This window comes from Strongylocentrotus purpuratus, unplaced genomic scaffold (genome assembly GCF_000002235.5).
Source record: "Strongylocentrotus purpuratus isolate Spur 01 unplaced genomic scaffold, Spur_5.0 spur5_contig_834, whole genome shotgun sequence".
Taxonomy (NCBI): domain Eukaryota; kingdom Metazoa; phylum Echinodermata; class Echinoidea; order Camarodonta; family Strongylocentrotidae; genus Strongylocentrotus; species Strongylocentrotus purpuratus.
The window spans coordinates 139,881-159,674 of record NW_022145540.1 but is presented as its reverse complement, the minus strand read 5'-3'; the positions used below and the strand labels follow the sequence as shown (position 1 = coordinate 159,674).

General features: G+C 35.9%; 1 protein-coding gene across 1 annotated transcript; it reads right to left on the bottom strand.

The window, feature by feature from the left end:
• Positions 1-1,724: 1,724 nt before the first annotated feature.
• LOC115923636 (transmembrane protein 64-like) lies at positions 1,725-19,764 on the bottom strand. The gene is made up of 5 exons (XM_030984716.1): positions 19,676-19,764; positions 12,561-13,547; positions 10,779-11,141; positions 3,002-3,151; positions 1,725-2,512 (listed from the first exon to the last, which is right to left on the bottom strand). Exons 2-5 carry the CDS (start codon positions 12,903-12,905, stop codon positions 2,258-2,260), a joined length of 1,113 nt encoding a protein of 370 aa, XP_030840576.1. The 5' UTR covers positions 12,906-13,547; positions 19,676-19,764; the 3' UTR covers positions 1,725-2,257.
• Between the last annotated feature and the right edge of the window lie 30 nt (positions 19,765-19,794).

Below are 19,794 nucleotides of genomic sequence, written 5' to 3'. Positions count from 1 at the left end.
TATCAAACATTTATATGCATTTCATGCTAAAACTTTAATACTTGACAATTGTAATAGACTATTTTCTCTTGAAAAGAATATATAAGCTTATTATAAAAAAAGAAATAAAATATAAAAAAAGAATGTCCAAAATTTAAGATAGTATTCAACAGCTGCATTGCGTTGTACAATGAAGGTTTTTCTTAATCACCTACTCTGTAATTCTTTTTCAAAATTGATTTTGCCCAAGTACATAAGTACAAAACAAAACAAAATACCGTAAATCTCCGTGTATAAGGCGCACCAGTGTATAAGGCGCACCCCTATTTTGGGGAAAAAAAAAAAAAAAAAAACCTTTTTTGTTTTGTTGTTGTTGTTGTTTTGTTGCCAAAAACCCACGCGGGGAAGGACCTTCATTTTACATCGAGGTGCAGTTGAAGTTGTGAACTTGTCACAATTAATAGTAACAACAGTCTAAGGCTTCATGATACCAAGTGTCCCACACCAGCCTCCTCACATCACCTAGCAGAAGCAGTGTGTTCTGTGCAAAACATCAATAGTCATGCATGATCTATTAGAAAGATTACTTTCAAACCAAGATGACAGACAAATTTGAGTGTTGCTGTAGTTTCCGAGTGGTGAGTCAACACACTGATTACTGAGCGAGGAGACATTGCCAGGCATAGCGCCATAAATCGAAACCCCCGACTTTCAAATTTTTTCGGCGGCACAAAAGTGCGCCTTATACACGGAGATTTACGGTATATCTCTTCTCTCTAAAAATATTTTTTTCCTTCTTTTTCACAGATCACTTGGAATCTAATTGTTTGATTTCAGACAAGACTGTACTTTGTTTGGATAAAATATGTTTTTACTGATCATCTCAACATTGATTTTCTTTCATTACAAAAGTACAAAACAAAGGAAAAATATATCTCTCTAAAAAATAGACTCTTGAATATATCACTTGTAATCGACCTAAAGTTACTTCAGAGAAGACTATCGTTTGCTTGGACAATTTATATTTTTACTACTTCATCTCCACATTGATTTTCTTTCATTACAAAAGTACAAAACAAAGAAAAATAGTATCTCTCTACAAATATACTCTTTAATATATCAATTGTAATCTTCCTAATGTAACTTCAAAATAGACAGTCCAAGTTTCAGACAATGACATTTTTAACTACGATATCCAAGGTAGGTATTGATTAAGCACACTAACTTTAGTCCAGGGCTTACACCAGATTTAGTCCGGTGAGTGCGAAGTGTCAACCTCTTCATTATATTATTTTTTTAATTACCAAGTGATTTAGTAGCCAGATGAATGAACAAATAAAACTCGTGTTACCATGAAATCCAATTCCCTCTTTCATTTCAAGACTTTGATTGGGCAATCAAACATGTAACCACTCTTAGTTCTTTCAAGTCGATATTTAAGTTGCATCTTCTTACCACATATATATGACTATCTATGATACATACATTTACCATATACATTATATCGTTCTGTATTATTATTGTGTTTTAGTTTGTAATGTCCTGTACACGTCTTGCATTTTGTTTTATTGTGAATTTTAATGTTTTGTATTTTCCACATTTGTCATTTATGTTATGGGTCCACCCACTTCTCTCAAGCCATCGGCTTTATCGGGTGTAAATGATCCAGCACAATTCTCAATGTATATATATATATTGTATGTGATTTTTTATGAAATAATAAATTGAATTGAAAATTGAATTGAAATTTAATTTTCTCATTATGTTGCATAATTATGATGAAAAGCATAACGCTTGACTTGGCGCTCCATAAGTCAGTAAAGAAATCTAAACTCTGTTCAGCTTTAAGAGTCCACCTAAAGCACTCATATAATAAGGAGCCTTGAGCGTTTGCCACTTTTTAAAATGGTGACGTGAAAGTAGTTTAAATATAATACTACCTGAGTTAAATATGACATGATAAACTCTAACATACCGTACACTAAATGTTGTATGGGATTAAGTACACTATTTGAAGGATCGAGCCTTGAGCTTTTTGCACTTTCCAAAATGGTGATGTGAAAGTTGTCTGAATATAATACTATGAGTTCAAGATGACATGATAAACTCTCACACACACACTAAATGCTGTAAGGGATTAAGTACAAAATTTGAAATATTACTTATACAAAAATACTATTCCCCAAATCTTTGTAAAATATAGAATCCGAGTACATATGACGCATTAGTAGAAATAAACTAAATACATTGCAGACAATGGCAGTTTTGGAATTCTGTGTTATACCATAAAGATTGCTTGAGAGTCATTGCAATGAGAGTTATGTGAATACATGATGGGATCAGTATGGCCGGCGTCGCTTGTCAACTTTGGTCCATTTTCCGAAGGTTGACCTTTGACCTGTTCCTGAGATGATCCATGTGCTTTAAAGGGCAGTGTATTTGACATGGTTTTATGATGGTTGTCTAGCTTTCTGTGGAGCTCTCTCTGTGCCATTCTCAACACGTAAACTGACAGAGCAAAACTGAAAAGTACCTGTGAAGAAACAGAAATTCAAAATAGCTCTTAATTCAGTATGGAAAAATTCATGTGTCAGCTACCAGATATTAATTGGTGACACCGGTACATGTATATAGCTTTTGAAAGTACATGATAAAATATCGATCTGAAGGGTTCCTGCATGGAAGTTAGAGTCCACAGCTGATGACAAAAGTCTGGGACTCCTTTGAATTAGACCCTTGAGCTATGATATCTTTGGTTTAATAATTATTCATACTCTAGTACAAACATGAATTTCTTATTTACTAAGTTTGACAATGCAAAAATAACATTTCTTTTGATTATTGATGTCTTGGACAATGTTAGTGCTTGATATTAGGTATTTTTCACAGTGATGTAGATTGTCCTAAGTGAACCATGAAGAACAAGGAAGATGATTGTCCATACCTTGATGTCTTGACTGTTTTTAGACGGACAGAGCTCTGTATAAGTAATTGCTTGAGTGATTGCTAATGTTTTACCTACCTGAGCCATCAGCAGCAAGGAAGATGATTGTTGGTTCTTGATGTCTTGGACGGAGCGTAGGGATGATCCCATGTAGGAATTGAGGAACTGAGTAGGAAGAAGGCCGAGGAACGATGCCAACATAAACGTCGATACACGCACATTGGACAGCTGTTGATGATAAAAGATGACATACATTTTAATCTCAAGTGTGGAAAATGTCCCACGCATTAGCATACATAGTCTAAGTTTGCCTACTTAGTAAAACTGAAGAGAACATTCAATATTGGCATAAATGGATGTTAATAATTACAGCTGACCTTGCAGAATATACATCAATGAACAGATATTTGTACAGGTATAACACACTCTAATTTTATCAGATTGATCAATACGAATCAATACGGTTGAATACACACCATGCCTGTGTCATTAATTAATGGCGTCGTTTATTAAATCTGAGATGAATGGCCCTACGTGTTATCAGTGTCTGTGATATGGTGTAATATTAAAGCCCTAAAAGAATTGCTCTTCAAAATGATCATGAAGTGCCTTTAAAAAATAAAAATCTTTGAGTGACCGGTTTTACCATACTCACTTTCCCCAATTGACTGTAGTGTAATAAAAACCATTCGGAAAACAAAAAATGAAATTTTGATTTCCAATCATAAATACCTTGATAATCAGACAGCTGATCGATAGGCTTGTAAAAGTCATGGGATTCCTGACTGACCAAAAGGTTTATAATTATGATTGCAGCATGAGCTAAACCCAGGATTTTGTTTCAGAATCTGAGGTAATGGGGGTTACCGAGTCACTTTAAGTCATCGGTCACTATATGGGCACAGATTGGATATACATGTAGTCTGGACTAAAAAAGGATATGTGAACATCAAAATTTTACATCCGGACACAAAATTGGAAAGTCATAAAACGAATGGTTGAAACTTTAAATGTATGTGTAACTAGATGATATATTTGAACAGAGCAGACTTAATTAAATGTATAAAACAGGAGAGAAAAGATGGCGCCCTACTAAGTCAAACCGTATTTTTTCTCATCGTGGAAAATTTCTGTAAGATAATTTAACTAGATGGAATTTTGACTGCGCGCAGTCGAAAATGATGCCTCCGCCATAGAGCAATGTAAACAAGTTTGGAGTTTAAATCTCCAGTGGTTCTTGAGATATCATGATAACAATCTCAATGTATGGAATTTCATAAGTTGACCTCTGTGACCCTTGACCTTTGACCTACGTGCTCCAAAATCTAATCAGATTGTCTTCCTATGGTGATACACACTATCATTAAGTTTGAAGTTTAAATCTCCAGTGGTTCTTGAGATATTATGATATGGCGATACATACTATCATTAAGTTTGAAGTGAAAATTCTCCAGTGGTTCTTGAGATATCGCGATAACAATCTCAATGTATGGAATTTCATAAGTTGACCTCTGTGACCCTTGACCTTTGACCTACGTGCTCCAAAATCTAATCAGATTGTCTTCCTATGGTGATACACACTATCATTAAGTTTGAAGTTTAAATCTCCAGTGGTTCTTGAGATATTATAACAATCTCAATGTATGGAATTTCATAAGTTGACCTCTGTGACCCTTGACCTTTGACCTACGTGCTCCAAAATCTAATCAGATCGTCTTCCTATGGTGATACATACTATCCTTAAGTTTGAAGTTTTTACATCTCCAGTGGTTCTTGAGATATCATGATAACAATCTCAATGTATGGAATTTCATAAGTTGACCTCTATGACCCTTGACCTTTGACCTACATGCTCCAAAATGTAATCAGATTGTTTTCCTATAGTGATACACACTATCACTAAGTTTGAAGTTTAAATCTCCAGTGGTTCTTGAGATATCATGATAACAATCTCAATGTATGGAATTTCATAAGTTGACCTCTGTGACCCTTGACCTTTGACATACGTGCTCCAAAATCTAATCAGATCGTCTTCCTATGGTGATACATACTATCCTTAAGTTTGAAGTTTAAATCTCAAATGGTTCTTGAGATATCGCGCTAACAAACTCAATACAAGGAATTTCATAAGTTGACCTCTGTGACCTGTGACCTTTGACCTACGTACTCCAAAATCTAATCAGATCGTCTTCCTATGGTGATAAATACTATTCCCGAGTCTTAAGTTTAAATCTTAAATGGTTCTTGAGATATTGTGATAACGGTCAAACGGGACGGACGTACGGACGTACGGACGGACGTACGGACGTACGGACGTACGGACGTACGGACGGACAACCCGAAAACATGATGCCTCCGGCACCACCTTCGGTGGCGGAGGCATAAAAATGAGTGGAAAGAAAAGACAGATGGACAAAATGGACGTTTCACCAAGGATTTCCCAATACTTCACTCCTTCTGGCTCAATTTCAGGCAGAACAGAGATGGATATCGATGAAAACTCGGACATTCAACTTGAAAATCTCACTCAGCAGTCAGTGCTTACTGGAACCAGCGAAGCAGGCCAGGACTCGCAGGAGTCGCACCCCCAAGCTGTCGGGGGAAAGGAGAAGGAAAAAGACGAAGACGAACCGCGGGCAGAGAAGAAGCGAAAGATCAATGGAGATCAAAAGGTGCAGGCAAGTACAACCACTGAAGATTTACTAGCAAAGCTTCTTGACAGAATGGATCAAATGAACTCAAAATTCAATGACATAGTGGCCAGATTAGACTTATCCCTTACTCAGATTGATAACAATAAGAGAGAGATAGAAGAAGTGAAGGAAAAGCAAGAAGGGATTGAGTTTGACATTGGTTCAATCAAAGAGAAATTGCACGCACAAGAAAAGGAGAATGAGAAGTTGCGCGAACGTCTGACAGACCTATCCGCCAGGGGAATGAGAAACACACTTGTGTTCCAAGGCTTTCCAGAGGGTGCTGAGAACAAGAATTGTGAAAATTTGATCCAGTCATTTGCCAAGTCGCATTTGCAGATTGAAGCTGAAGTAATCATCGAAAGGGCACATCGCAGCGGAAGCACCTCATCACCTCGACCAAGGCCGATTATTGCAGCCTTTAATCGGTACTCGACCAAAAGTATGATCCTGGTAAATGCACGTCGCTTCTTGAAGGAGAAACCCTTTGAGCACAATGGAAAGCATCCTATTTACGTGGATGAAATGTTGCCCAAGGAAATTCGTGAACAACGGAAGAAGCTGATTCACATCAAGAAGAAGCTGAAAGAGGAAAATACAAGGAGAGCAGTGTACTTCAAGTATCCTGCTCGCATCTTCTACAAAGAAGGAAAAGACGGGAAGGAGAAAGAATACAAGATGAAATAACTCAAAACGTCAAAGGAAAGAAAATATTATCATTCCACATTGAAATGCTGGAAACATTAAAAAAACAAAAACATGAATAATGTTATAGAGCTGGACTTATCTTGCCTACTTAAAAACAAGAAGAAAAGTGAAAAAGGAATACTTAGATTAGGTTAATGACAAGAACTTAACTCTGAGAGTGAACTTTTATAGGTGAATATGTGGAAAAAGCACTCAAAGGATAAAAGGAAAGACCACGATGTAGAGCGCCATCTTGATCTCCCTAAGGCATACAGAAGAACTAGCCTTTGTTATGATTTGTTTTTTGTGTTGTTTGTTTGTTGAACCTGAATGTTTAATATATGTTAAACCTGATCTTATAATGGTGGTATTTCTAAGTAATTCATATCTCAACTATGGATTTGAAGCTGATGACACATAATGTTAACGGATTGGGGGACTTTAAAGCAAGGAAACGTTATTTTAATTATATGCTTAAACAGAACAAAGATATTATCCTTTTACAGGAAACTCATTCTGTAGAAAAGGAAGAATCATTATGGAGAAATCAAGTTAGATCTGATATTATTTTCAGTCATGGAACTTCTAAGAGCAGAGGAGTATGCATTATATTAAGAAAGACACCCAATTTTAAATTGTTAGACTCCATTAAAGATATAATGGGACGATTTTTATTGGTAAAAGTTGAAATTCAGAAGAAAGTTTATGTGATATGCAACATATATGCACCAAATAATGAGAAGGATCAGGTTGAGTTTTTTAAGAAGGTAGAATTGACCATACAAGATAACGTTGAAAATGAGGAAATTCTAATAATTGGTGGGGACTTTAATTTAATTCAAAACCTTGATCTGGACAGGGCAGGTGGCTCAATGAAAAGCATTTGGAAGCACTCTGTGAATCTTATAGAAAATCTGAAAATATATTTTGGTTTGGTTGATGTTTGGAGATCCAGAAACCCCTGCAAAAAAGGATTTACATGGAGAAGGTATAACCCACTGGTGCAATCTAGATTGGATTTTTGGTTAATCCATGAATCCTTACAGAATACAATTAGTGAAAATGATATCATACCGTGTGTTTTGTCTGATCATGATCATGTTAGTTTGCACATGAAAATTAAGACAAAAAATTCTGGTCCGTCCTACTGGAAATTTAACAATAGTCTATTGAATGATGTGGAGTATGTTAATGCTTTAGCTAATAAATACTCAGAATGGATTGGTGAGTTTACAGATAGTAATGATAAAGGAGGGCTATGGGATTGGTTAAAGTTTAAAATTAGAGAATTTACTGTACCATTTTCTAAGAAGAAGAAATGTGAAAGGGAAGAGAAAAGAAAGGCTCTTGAAAAAGAATTGAAAAAATTAGATGACAGGATGGCAGCAGAAGATATAGATGAAGAATTAATGAAAAAGAAAAGGGAAGTAGAACAGGAGTTGTTTAAAATATATGACTATTTTGCAGATGGGGCAATCTTGAGGTCAAGGTGTACATGGTATGAGAAAGGGGAAAAGAGTACTAAATATTTTTTGTCATTGGAAAAAGGTCAAGCAGCAAATTCCAATATTGATGTTTTGATTTCAGATGTAGGACGTATTGATAAACAGTCTGAAATACAGGATTTCATTAAGAAATCATATAAAACTTTGTTTGAGAACAAAGATAAGGTGGAAGATGAGGTGAGCAAAGATTACATAAGTCAGAGTAACATCAAGCAACTCACAGACGAAGAAAGAAATTCATGTGAAGGAAATATCACTTGCTCTGAAGCTAGGGCAGAATTGTTAAAAATGGCTAGAAATAAAACACCTGGGAACGATGGGTTAACTGTGGAGTTTTATGAGATGTTTTGGCCTTTGATATCAAAAGAAGTTATTGATTCTTTCAATTTTGCATATGAAAATAGTGTAATGTCTGTGTCACAAAGACAAGGTACAATTAAACTCATCCCTAAGCCTGATAGAGATAAACACACACTGAGCAATTGGCGTCCCATAACTCTTTTAAATGTAGATGTTAAAATACTTTCTAAATGCTTGGCAAAGAGAGTTGCTAAGGTGATAGGAAAGTTAGTAGATAGTCAACAAACTGCCTTTATTAAAGGCAGATACATAGGGGAAGGAATAAGATTAATATCAGACCTCTTACAATATACTAAGGAGGAGAATTTGAGAGGTATTATGCTAGCCCTTGATCTATCAAAAGCATTTGATTCAATAAGCCACAGGTACATGCTAAATTGTTTAGAAGCGTTCAATTTTGGACCATCTTTCATACAATGGGTTAGAACATTGCACACTAATATAAGTAGTTGTGTATTGGTGAATGGATTTACCACTGGATATTTTCCAGTGTCTAGAGGAGTCAGACAAGGTGATCCTCTGGCTCCTTTACTGTTTATACTGAGCTTGGAAGTTGTTCTTACAAGACTCAATAATAATGATAATATTCAGGCTTTTGAATTTAGTGGAAAACAAATAAAGTATACAGCATATGCTGATGACATAACTTGCTTTTGTAGGAATATACAATCAATGAAGATGGTTTTCAAAGTTTTTGAAGAATTCTCAATCATATCAGGTCTTTATTTGAATAAAACAAAAACGGAAGGTATATGGGTTGGGAAAGATAGGCACAATGGAGAAAAAACAAATGATATACTTTGGGCAGACAAAAGCATAAGAATTTTAGGCATTCATTTCTCATATGATCAGGAAGTAGTCAGGAAACTGAACTTTGATAAGAGACTGGATGAAATAAAATGTACTTTCTTAAGATGGAAGAATCGGGGGTTAACTTTAATAGGAAAAATTCAACTGTTGAAAACATTTGTTATGTCTAAGATTATGTATATTGTTTCCAATATTGAAATACCCGATGATTTTGTTAAGGAGGTTGAAAAGTTGATGTTTCAGTTTATATGGAAAGGTCCAGATAAGATATCACGGGCAACAATGATTGCAGATTATACTGAAGGTGGTCTTAAATTCCCGAAACTAAAATGCATGATAGAGACACAGCTGGTTAAATGGATTCAGAGATATTATACAGAATCAGATCATCATTGGAAGTTGTTCTTTGACCACTATAGTAAACGATTTGGTGGAAAATTGATTTTTATGAGTAATTATTCTATGAACCAGTTGAATTCTCTTGGAATTCCCATATTTTATCATAACTTGTTGTTAGCATGGTCCAAGACAAAGGAGTATAATCAATTTGTTGATGATCAAGGAGCCCAAGCAAGTGTACTTAGTCAAATTGTTTGGAACAATCAATATATTCTTATTGATAATAAATCAGTTTACTGTAAGGCCTTTCATGAGGCAGGTCTATGTTATGTATATCAACTTTTTGATCTACATGGAAACATTGTTCAATTTAATCTTTGGAAAGCAAGAGGAGTACCAGGTAAATACTACATGGTATATTTGGCAATAGTATCGCTAGTCAGGAAGAAATGGGGAAGTTCATTTAATCAATTATTGATAAAAATGTTCTTGGAGAAAATAGATTTTGAACATGATCAGTCTGACCTTTTGACAGTAGAAATTCAAAAACTAAAAACTAGAAATATTTATGTTGATTTAGTTAGTAAATTGACATGTAGACCTGTCTGTGAACCCCTATTTTCCACTAAATATGGGATAGAAGAGGAGGAATGGCCACAAATGTATCTACTCCCATTTAAATGCACAATAGAAGTTAAGATGAGAGTCTTCCAGTTTAAAATTGTGCATAATATTCTATACACCAATGAGAGACTATTTAAAATGAAGCAAGTTCAGACAGAACTTTGCACATTGTGCGAGACCTCTGTTGAAACTCCTTTACACCTTTTTTATGAGTGTAAGGTTGCTGAAGATTTAAGACGAGCTTTTGTTGATAAAATTGGTCTAAAGCTATCTGTCAGATTTGAGGATCTATCTAGGAAAAGAATGATGTTTGGATTCATAAAGGATTGGAAGGGACCACATAAAATATTATTAAATCACTTAATTATCTTATTGAAGAGATACATTTATATTCAGAAATGCAGGAATTTAGTAGTAAGTTTCATAGGTTTTGAAACGTTCATTTGCAAAATCAGACATATAGAATTGGTAATTGCTAAACAAAAGCACAAAGAAAACATGCACTATAGAAAATGGTCCCCTATTGAGAATTTATTCTAATTATCCATAATTATATTTTGATAATGATATAGTTCAAACCACCCGAGACTGATTTTTTAGTTTTTACATCAGGTCTGTTTGTTTGTTTGTTTGATTGTTGTTGTTGTTTTTTTTGGGTAATTGTTACAGTGATTCGTATTTGATTATTGTTCTTTCAATGTTATACAATTATTTAATTCTTGTATGATTGTTGTTTTTGTAATGTTACAAAAAATTTCGAAAATCAATAAAAAGTTGAAAAAAAAAAAAAAAAAAAAAATGTATAAAACAGTGGTTCAATTTCCAAACAGTACTTACTGCAAAGACTCCATTCTGTATCCCGAAAGGTATAGGGGTCAGCCTAGTCAGAGCGATGACCTGAAATCCATGATCCCCTTCCACCACCCTAACAATCATCTCCAGCTTCTCATTCATCAGGTTCCGTCTGATCAGGGAGCTGAGCAACGTCCTACACACAAGCAACGCACACGAGGATCCAATGGCTACCGTCACTATGACAACAAATGTTCCAAAGGCGGGGCCGAAGCGGTAACCCGCGATGACGTTGACCAGGATGTAGCCCCATGTCATGGGGAAAGAGAGGAAGATGAAGAGGACGAGGAAGAAGAGGAAACTCTCAGCATCACCGGAGTCAAGAAGCCATGATAAAATTAGCTCCACCTGAGAATAATAGAAAGCAACATACAGGTACATTTGTGAATTTCTCTAAAAGAAAAAAAGTTATAATTCATATGAAGTAGACTTTAATTGTCACTTGAAGTTGTGTATGAGTGGAAAAAAAAAAATTTAAAGAGAGAAAGAAATATACAAACAGAAAAGAGAGAAATATATACAAAAGGAAGATATATTACAAAAGACAGAAATATAAAAGAGAATGATATATAGACAATTATAGAGAAGAGAAATATAAAACAGGTAAATTATAAAGACAAGAGAAATATACAAAAAGAGAGAAATACCACAAGAGAAAGAAAGACAATAATATGGGTAATGAGAAGTACATGTACACAAAGCCTGATAAAGTTTGAAAAGAGCAACTCCAAAGAAATGTGAAAATCGGGTCCGAGTAGAAAATTGTTGACAGCAATTAAAATCCATAAATAATGATAAATCACAAGAATTGATTATCAAGTAAAAAGGGGAGAGCAAACAGAGATAACTACATACAGTGTAGTACATAAACAAATTATTCAAATGATACAAATATTTAAATGAACAGTGAAAATAAAGAAAAGGGGAAATATGAAACATGATAACCTATTCCACTATATTGGGCATACTTTCTGAATTGTATTAATAATACCCACTATTCATAATTCTGAGAAGAGACGCAGATGTTGTGTGGGTAATTATAGATTAAAGTATGCACACCAGATGGTCAAATATTTGCTTCAGATTTCTAGGGTTATTAATGTTAGATCGCATCCTACACATTCTGTAATAGAAGGTTGAGGTAGTTAGATATTTGTTCCCAGTACTGCATTGGCTTAAAATAGACTAAAATAGTAACTACAGAAATAAAGATATATAAAGCTCATTCATAGTAAAGGGCCTATTTGGTTAAATATATGAATTGCATACTACTACTACTACTACTAGGTCGAGCGTACTCGCACTGATTTGACAAGCTTTATCCATTCAGTTCTATTCTCCATGATCTTCGGGAGCTCCTGCCTTGCTAGACAGGTGTCCTTTTCTAACTGGTCAATGTAAGTCATTGCTGGGCGCCCTCTGGTGCGTTTGCCCCTTGAGGGCTCCCAGAAGAGCATTTGTGAAATGATTTCACTCTTGCTCCTCCAGCAGTGCCCACTGAAACGGAGGCGGCGGTCTCCGTTTAATAAAACTAATTAAATAAAAATAAGGCCAGACATGTAAAATTTGTTCCGAATGTAAAAATTTGTAGTATAATTAGTGCACAATCAATAACGGATGGTTATTCCTGCCACTATTAAAGCAGTAGCAAATTCTTTCAATCAATCATTGTTCCAAGTTTTAAAAAAAACACAAGTTAATATTATTCGTTTTTAAGGAAGAGGCAGAAAAGAATAAAGAGGAAAAAACCCTGAGATTTATTCTTACCTCTTGCTGGAAAAGAAGAAACGTTGAGAGGCCTATCAGTGAGATAGCGGAGTAAGCCGTCAACCTAGGACACACCTTGACACAGGGGAGCTTCCCCACCGCAGACGACAGACAAGACCCTTGACCCGACGTCCCTGCACTCACGACCAGCTCCTTAGAACAGCATGGCTGCAGCCTTGAGCAGCAGGCATGCAAGCCCCCGAAGTGGCATATATGTCCAGAGGTTGTAGAAGTGGTGGCCGCCGCAGACACCCCTCCCCCTGCGGACACACAGCTGTGGCAGCAACTCAAGGATTGGACGTTTGACGACGACATCGCCCCTAGACAGAGACACTTCAGAACCATGTTGCAGCTACTAATTGGTGCCGTACTGTTTGACAATGCAGCTAGTCTATTTCTAGCTGCTAGCTACTACAGTGACTTCTATTAAACCAATGTTATCAAGAAATATCACCACCCCTCCTTGTAGGTCACATGTCAACGCAGAAAGCCACAATGTTCTTCTGCCGGACAATATAGATTATAGAGCGATCTCCTGAAAAGCGATAGCGTTATCTGGATTGTTATCTTAAAGCTTAAAACAATCAGGAAATGTTTACATTAACTGACACAAATGCCACATAGGGCATATGCTGGTGCGTTCATGCAGACTCAATGCAACGTTGTAACTGCAAATGTCAATACACCTCCAATATTATAGATTTCATGCTCAGCTGTGCAGCTAAAGAGCTGCATTTTTTAATGTTTGGGTGAAGTGATTCATCAATATTTAATCTCATCATTTTTTTCACTACTCGTTCATGCTTCCCCTGTCGGTATTCTTGTGCAAAGTGCTTCCCTCAGCATAAACTGCAGACACTACACTTAAAAGATGAGATCTCCATCATCTGACATTCCAAATCAGTTATGATGAATATCGCTTTCAATCACAGCACGGCCATAAGATCCATGTCCAAGTCATACTTTACGCTGAGAGGAGATCCACATCTATAAAGAAAAAAAAAGAAAATGACATTGAAAACATATTTAACAAAAATTTACATGAACACACATCACCAGTACTGCACATCATACACATTATAACAATTATTAACCCGCCTGTAAGCCTATAATTACCGGATGGCTTAAGCTTGTTAGTTGTGGGTGAAAATGAAACTACTACAATTCAATGGGCAATGATGTTAGTTCAAGAAAAACACTTGAAAATATGAAAGAGGGTCAAAGGGCACTGCCATAGTCATGCTTTGTAAATGAATGATTTAATATTGTCTCCATTCCCCGATTTGGTGTCCAGAAATCAATGATATGATCGAAAAGTAATATGACAAGTCATATTTTTTGTGCCCTGGAAGCTTTTGTAAGCTTGTCTGACATAGCAACAATCACTGTTTGCAAGGTGGATTTCATCCATAGAGATAGGGCCTACTATCTTAAATAAACATAAAAATAAATAGTTGATCAGTGGGGGTCAATCAAACTCATATATGTGTTTTGACTTCTGAGTCAATAACGCTAGACCAATCAATTCACTTTTCACACGCTGGCCTATCAGTATATATATTGTGCAGACTCCCTCTTGTTTTTTTGCGGCCAATATCAAGTTCTATATAACTTTGCAGGAATTATGACTATGTCACGCAAAATGAAATTTAAACGTTAGCAGTGTCTTAGAATTGAAATTATGCAAGGAAACCTGTTTACTTTCTAGACTTCACTCTCAGACACTATTGAGTGACTGACTGCCTTTTTTCTTTGGAAATAACATACATAAAATAGCTGTAAAGGGTACACGAGCATGATGAGCATTTGTCTACATCAGTAACACACTTCTTGTTATGGCCACAATTGAATTGATTGAATCGTTGAAAAAAAATGTACGACCATTCGGGACAAGGGTCTGAAAATCAGACTATTTAATAAAAAGACCGCAATCGCTAAATTCGATTCAACAACTAACGGTCGTTATTTTTCCCACAAAAAGACATTTTCAAGCCCCTTTGCTTTGAGGGAAGTTCTAAATTAGTATTGTCTTTCAAATGCCGTTGGAATATAACTTTTTCAATATTTGGCCTGCAAATGGGACATAGTACCTTTAATCACATTGCATGTATCATGAAGCAGGGGCAGCTACATGTAGTTCTAGGAGTTTCTTGTAAAGGGGCAGGTACTCTATTCCAAAATAAGACACAATTGAGAGGACAATTTTTGTTTTGCATTTAAGCTATGACAATGGGTTTCAAAAGTGGGTGCACACTAGGCCAATAGGCTGAGCCTCAATACAAATTATTTCAATTGTATTTCAATAGTCAGAATACAAACTGCAGTGTTGTTAGGCAGGGTAAGCCACTAATTAAGCCATAATGTTTGTCCTACCTAGCAACTGCATACAATAGCAATAGCAATACTGTATGTACAGTAATTACCATTCTGACTATATATAGTATTGAGATACAATTATTTGTAACAGGGGAATGCATTAATTTGCATTGAGGCACTTCACAAGGTCAAGCATTAAACATACATTGTATAAAACTCTAGGCACATTACACACTGGTCCATGATCATGTGACACAATTACAGAAAGTACATTACTGTGAATATTTAAGGTCTACCTCATACTTTCAAGCAGAATAGCCTACACTGTAGCTGTTAAAATTGTATAAAGATGATATTGAGTTTTGATTTAGGAGCCACATTTTTTTTAGAAATATTGGCTTATAAAATTGATTCTGTATAGAGTAACATGCAGTAGATGGTTTGTTTGCATCACCAAAATAAGTTTTTTTTTTTTTTAAATGCTGAAAACCACATTCTGCAATACAACTGTCACACAGAGACCATACTGATATCAGGCAGTAGATTTGGACCATGACTATCACATGACAGGACTATCAGTCTGATTTCTCCATCTATTTTCTTATTAAGGATAAAATCAAGGATATCATTCTAAGATAACATTGTACTCCAACACGTGTTTTCCTGTGAGAACGACTTCTGAATTTATGTAGGTGTTGTGTGGACTAGTCTAGAGTAGATCATAGGAAAGAGACTATATGAGCATTAAATACTTCTTTCACATCTTGAAAACTCCAAATTTGCAGAAGACCCTGAAACAAATTACTTGATAACTGTCAGTCTGACCCTGCTGACATTGACTGTTGTGTGTCTTTTACATTAGTACAGAGAGCAGCACCTTTTGTTTTGCATTGTGCACGTATAAAATCCCATAGAGTTGTGCACCTACGAGTATGACTACGAGTGCCTCCTCATCACTCCTCTCTTATTTTTTTCCAATTTCTACCAAAATCACATTTGTCACATAATATCATCAGTTTGGTATTGGTATTTAGAATTCCACATGGCAGCCAAATTAGGGCTGAATTTCATGGAGTTTACAAGGTACCGGTAAAATGTATTTAAAAAAACTAATTGGCTCACAAAAATAGAGAGAAAGGGAGAGACGAGACAGAAAGTAGAGAACAATTAGAAACAATTATATAGAGGCAGAAGTGTGACAGTAGAGAGGAAAAAGAGATTATAAATTACATCATTATCATGATAAGTGATTGAATTGATTGATTAAATGATAATTAAATAATCATCTGAAGTTCTGAATAGTCATTGTCACTTTCATAATTTGCATTGAGTCCATTAAGTAAATTAAGCCCATCACATTTATTTTAATATCCCATAATGAAGAAAGGAGAAAAGAGCTTTGGCTGGGAAGCCTGGGATCCAACTATTTTAATTTGTCATGATGCCATATTATGGCATTGCCATGCGGCTCAATCAACTTCCCTATTCATTTACTCTCATAACATTCTGTATAAAACAAGAGAGCATTGTTCTTAAACAGCAAACAATGCTCTATCATGTTTATTATAATACTTAAAGTGACTCTGTAACATTGTCACAGATTCTGAAACAAAGTCCTGGATTTAGCTCAAGCTGCAATAATTATAAACCTTTAGGTCAGTCAGGAACCCCATGACTTTTACAAGCTGATCGCCTGTCTGATTATCAGGATATTCCTGAGTAGAAATCAAAATCAAATTTTCTGTTTTTCTAACGGTTTATATAACACTACAGTCTATCGGGGGAAATGAGTATGGTAAAACCGGTCAGTCAAAGATTTTCACTTTTTTGAGGCACTTCATGATCATTTTGAAGCGCATTTTTTAGAGCTTTAATATTACACCATATCACAGACATTGATGACACGTGGGGCCATGCATCTCAAATTTAACATTGTTAAACGAAGCCTTTAACGAGGAAGTCCACCCTGATATCAAGCTGGTTTTAATAAAGGCAGTAAAATGAGAGAAATTAACAGCTAGGTCAGTGAAAGTTTGAGCAAAAACTGATTAAAAGTCAGTTCTAAGGTTATGAAGTTTTAAAGTTGTAATCAGTGAAACACAAATTGGCAACACTGTGACGTATCATGCGAGCTCCTCTCTAATATTTTCTCTATATACAGAATTACAGAGTTTCATAAACTCTCATTTTCTTAGTTATAATGACAGAAATAGATTTGTGATTCACCTAGCTAACTATTACATTTTGACTAAATCCACCTTAAATGTATCTTATCTGACTGAAGGTGTCATCATGTCAAAATGTCAAATCTCTTTTATTAATCAATCCATACAAATGTTTTTGCCAATTATTTATTTGGAAATATAGAGCTCACAATTCCAAAGCCTACAAACCTCACATGACACTATGCTAAATAACTTTGCTCTTGTAAATTTGTACAAGTATAGACCTCTAGAGTCTATAATGAGTTTACCGGTATTAGTTTTTAAAAACCTCATTAATTTTTTTTTAGCAGATTTGTATGGTGGTGTGACCAAAGTTCGCTTTCTCAAAAAATCGGTAAGATTTCGAAAATCTGATATCACCAATGGAAAGAGGGTCTTAAAATTACCCAGAAACGAAATTTTCTTTAGAATTGGTTGCGAAATTGTGAAAATATTGACAAAAGATCGGCAAATTTTGCAGTTATTTGCGTCCGTTCCGAAAAATTATCAACTTACCGATAAGGGTCTGGAAATCTTCATTTTGAGATCGGAAATCCTGAAAATTGTAAGTAAAGAGTGGTACGAACTGATTGTACGATATCTTGCCTTGCAAATTATGATATTACCTTATTTTTGATGGATTGCATTTTTTGATAAATCAACTGTAAACCACCGTGCGTGAAGTTAGGTCTCATTGTTTTTATGACTTTTTTAGATGCAGCACGCGCGCACGATCGGACATCGAATTTTTAGATCGCGATATCTCCGAAATCCTTCGACGGTAAATTTTTCTAGTTTAACCAATCTGTAGTAAAAAACTTTGCCGTCCATTTGGTAATAATTGAAATGAATAAAGTTGTGTAGAATGTGAGAAATCATAGATCGAATATCACATTTTGTAATATGTTCTAAAATGTCCGCGAACTTTGGTCACCCCTTCATATGTGTTTAGTAAATTAGAGATGAATTATGTTCATTTAGATTTAGATGATCTATGAATGATGAATCATCACAACCAAAGTTCTGTACATAAAACTGAGAAATCTGAAAGAATGTTTTCATCATCACCACTATTCTATACTATAGAAGTTACAATACAAGCATCTTCATCCATAGACCGAAAGCTTCAGTCTCTATACCGTCGGTTGTTCCACTGAGACTACGTCTGGCTCCACTAGACCTCCGGTTATAGAGACTGAACGATCGCCTATGACAGCCTATGTTGAAGATATCACGGCTAGATTTTAGCCGTTAGGCCCCTCCCACAAACATGAACAAACTTGCCACGGCCGTATTGTTATGCCCCCAAAATCCCCCAAAATGTCATTTTACCTCGTGCATATCCAATTTTACATTAGGCCTAGGCTATAATACATCGGTTCAACTTACTAACTTGATTGAAATAATCCGTTTAATGGTCTCTTTTAAGGAAATTATGGGTCAAAATCGACATCCATGTTGAAAATCTTGCAAGCCGTGTTAAACTCTCGCTGCCGTCAATCTCATCCCTTCTAGTCTACGCCGAAGGCAAAAATGATTATGAAGGAAAAACTGTGATAACGCCATTACGAAGGTGTAGATGGCGCACAGTTTTTCCTTCATAATCATTTTGCCTTCGGCGTAGACTAGAAGGAATGAGATTGACGGCAGCGAGAGTTTAACACGGCTTGCAAGATTTTCAACATGGATGTCGATTTTGACCCATAATTTCCTTAAAAGGGACCATTAAACGGATCAAGTGAGTAAGTGGAACCGATGTATTATAGCCTAGGCCTAATGTAAAATTGGATATGCACGAGGTAAAATGACATTTTGGGGGATTTTGGGGGCATAACAATACGGCCGTGGCAAGTTTGTTCATGTTTGTGGGAGGGGCCTAACGGCTAAAATCTAGCCGTGATATCTTCAACATAGGCTGGCATAGGCGATCGTTCTGTCTCTATAACCGGAGGTCTAGTGGAGCCAGACGTAGTCTCAGTGGAACAACCGACGGTATAGAGACTGAAGCTTTCGGTCTACTTCATCCATAATACAAATCATCATCACATCATCCATTGCATTGTAATCAGAAACTCGTGCTCATGATGTTATCAAATAAAAAATGAATAGGTCTACACGAGTAGATGATGATGATCTAGACTCTATAGACCTCTAGCCTCGACTCTAGTCTAGATCTACTCTATATTTTGGATATTTTCTCTATCTTTTATTTATGCCCATCATCAAGGTAGAATCTATACCAATTACTGTCCTAGAGTCTAGATCTATGATAAAACCTAAACATTCTTTCATTTTTGTTAATGTATGTAGGTTTTAAAAAAAATCTTTTTAATCGACAGACCACAATTTATATTCACTTGACTGCCGAACAGTCACGAAGCGAAGTGAGCTGAGGCATCTTTGCCTGCCTGCTCCAGCTTCATCCGCATCCACCCCGGCCCATCGATGCGATGCATCCCACTCATCAAATCCTGGCACCTTTGCCTTGGCAGACATCATCATGATCATGCATCGTCATTTTCAGGTAAATCATCCAAATAAAGTAACAACAACAAATTAATAGGGTCTTGATATGTTTAAAGTGGTCGAACATACCTCGCAACGGTGCACTTGGTCCTTGGACGTGATATATGATGTGTTCTTCTTGAGTTAACTTTGAAACAGGTTTGACAGCTAGCTCTTTTGCCCAGGTACTTTGTTGCGCCATATGCATG

Coding starts and splice junctions, on each gene's coding strand:
- LOC115923636 (XM_030984716.1), bottom strand. CDS start 12,905: ATGGTTCTGAAGTGTCTCTGTCTAGGGGCGATGTCGTCGTCAAACGTC. Junction 11,142..12,560: donor TTCTTCTTTTCCAGCAAGAG/GTAAGAATAAAT, acceptor TATTATTCTCAG/GTGGAGCTAATTTTATCATG. Junction 2,513..3,001: donor CCTTGCTGCTGATGGCTCAG/GTAGGTAAAACA, acceptor GTTTCTTCACAG/GTACTTTTCAGTTTTGCTCT.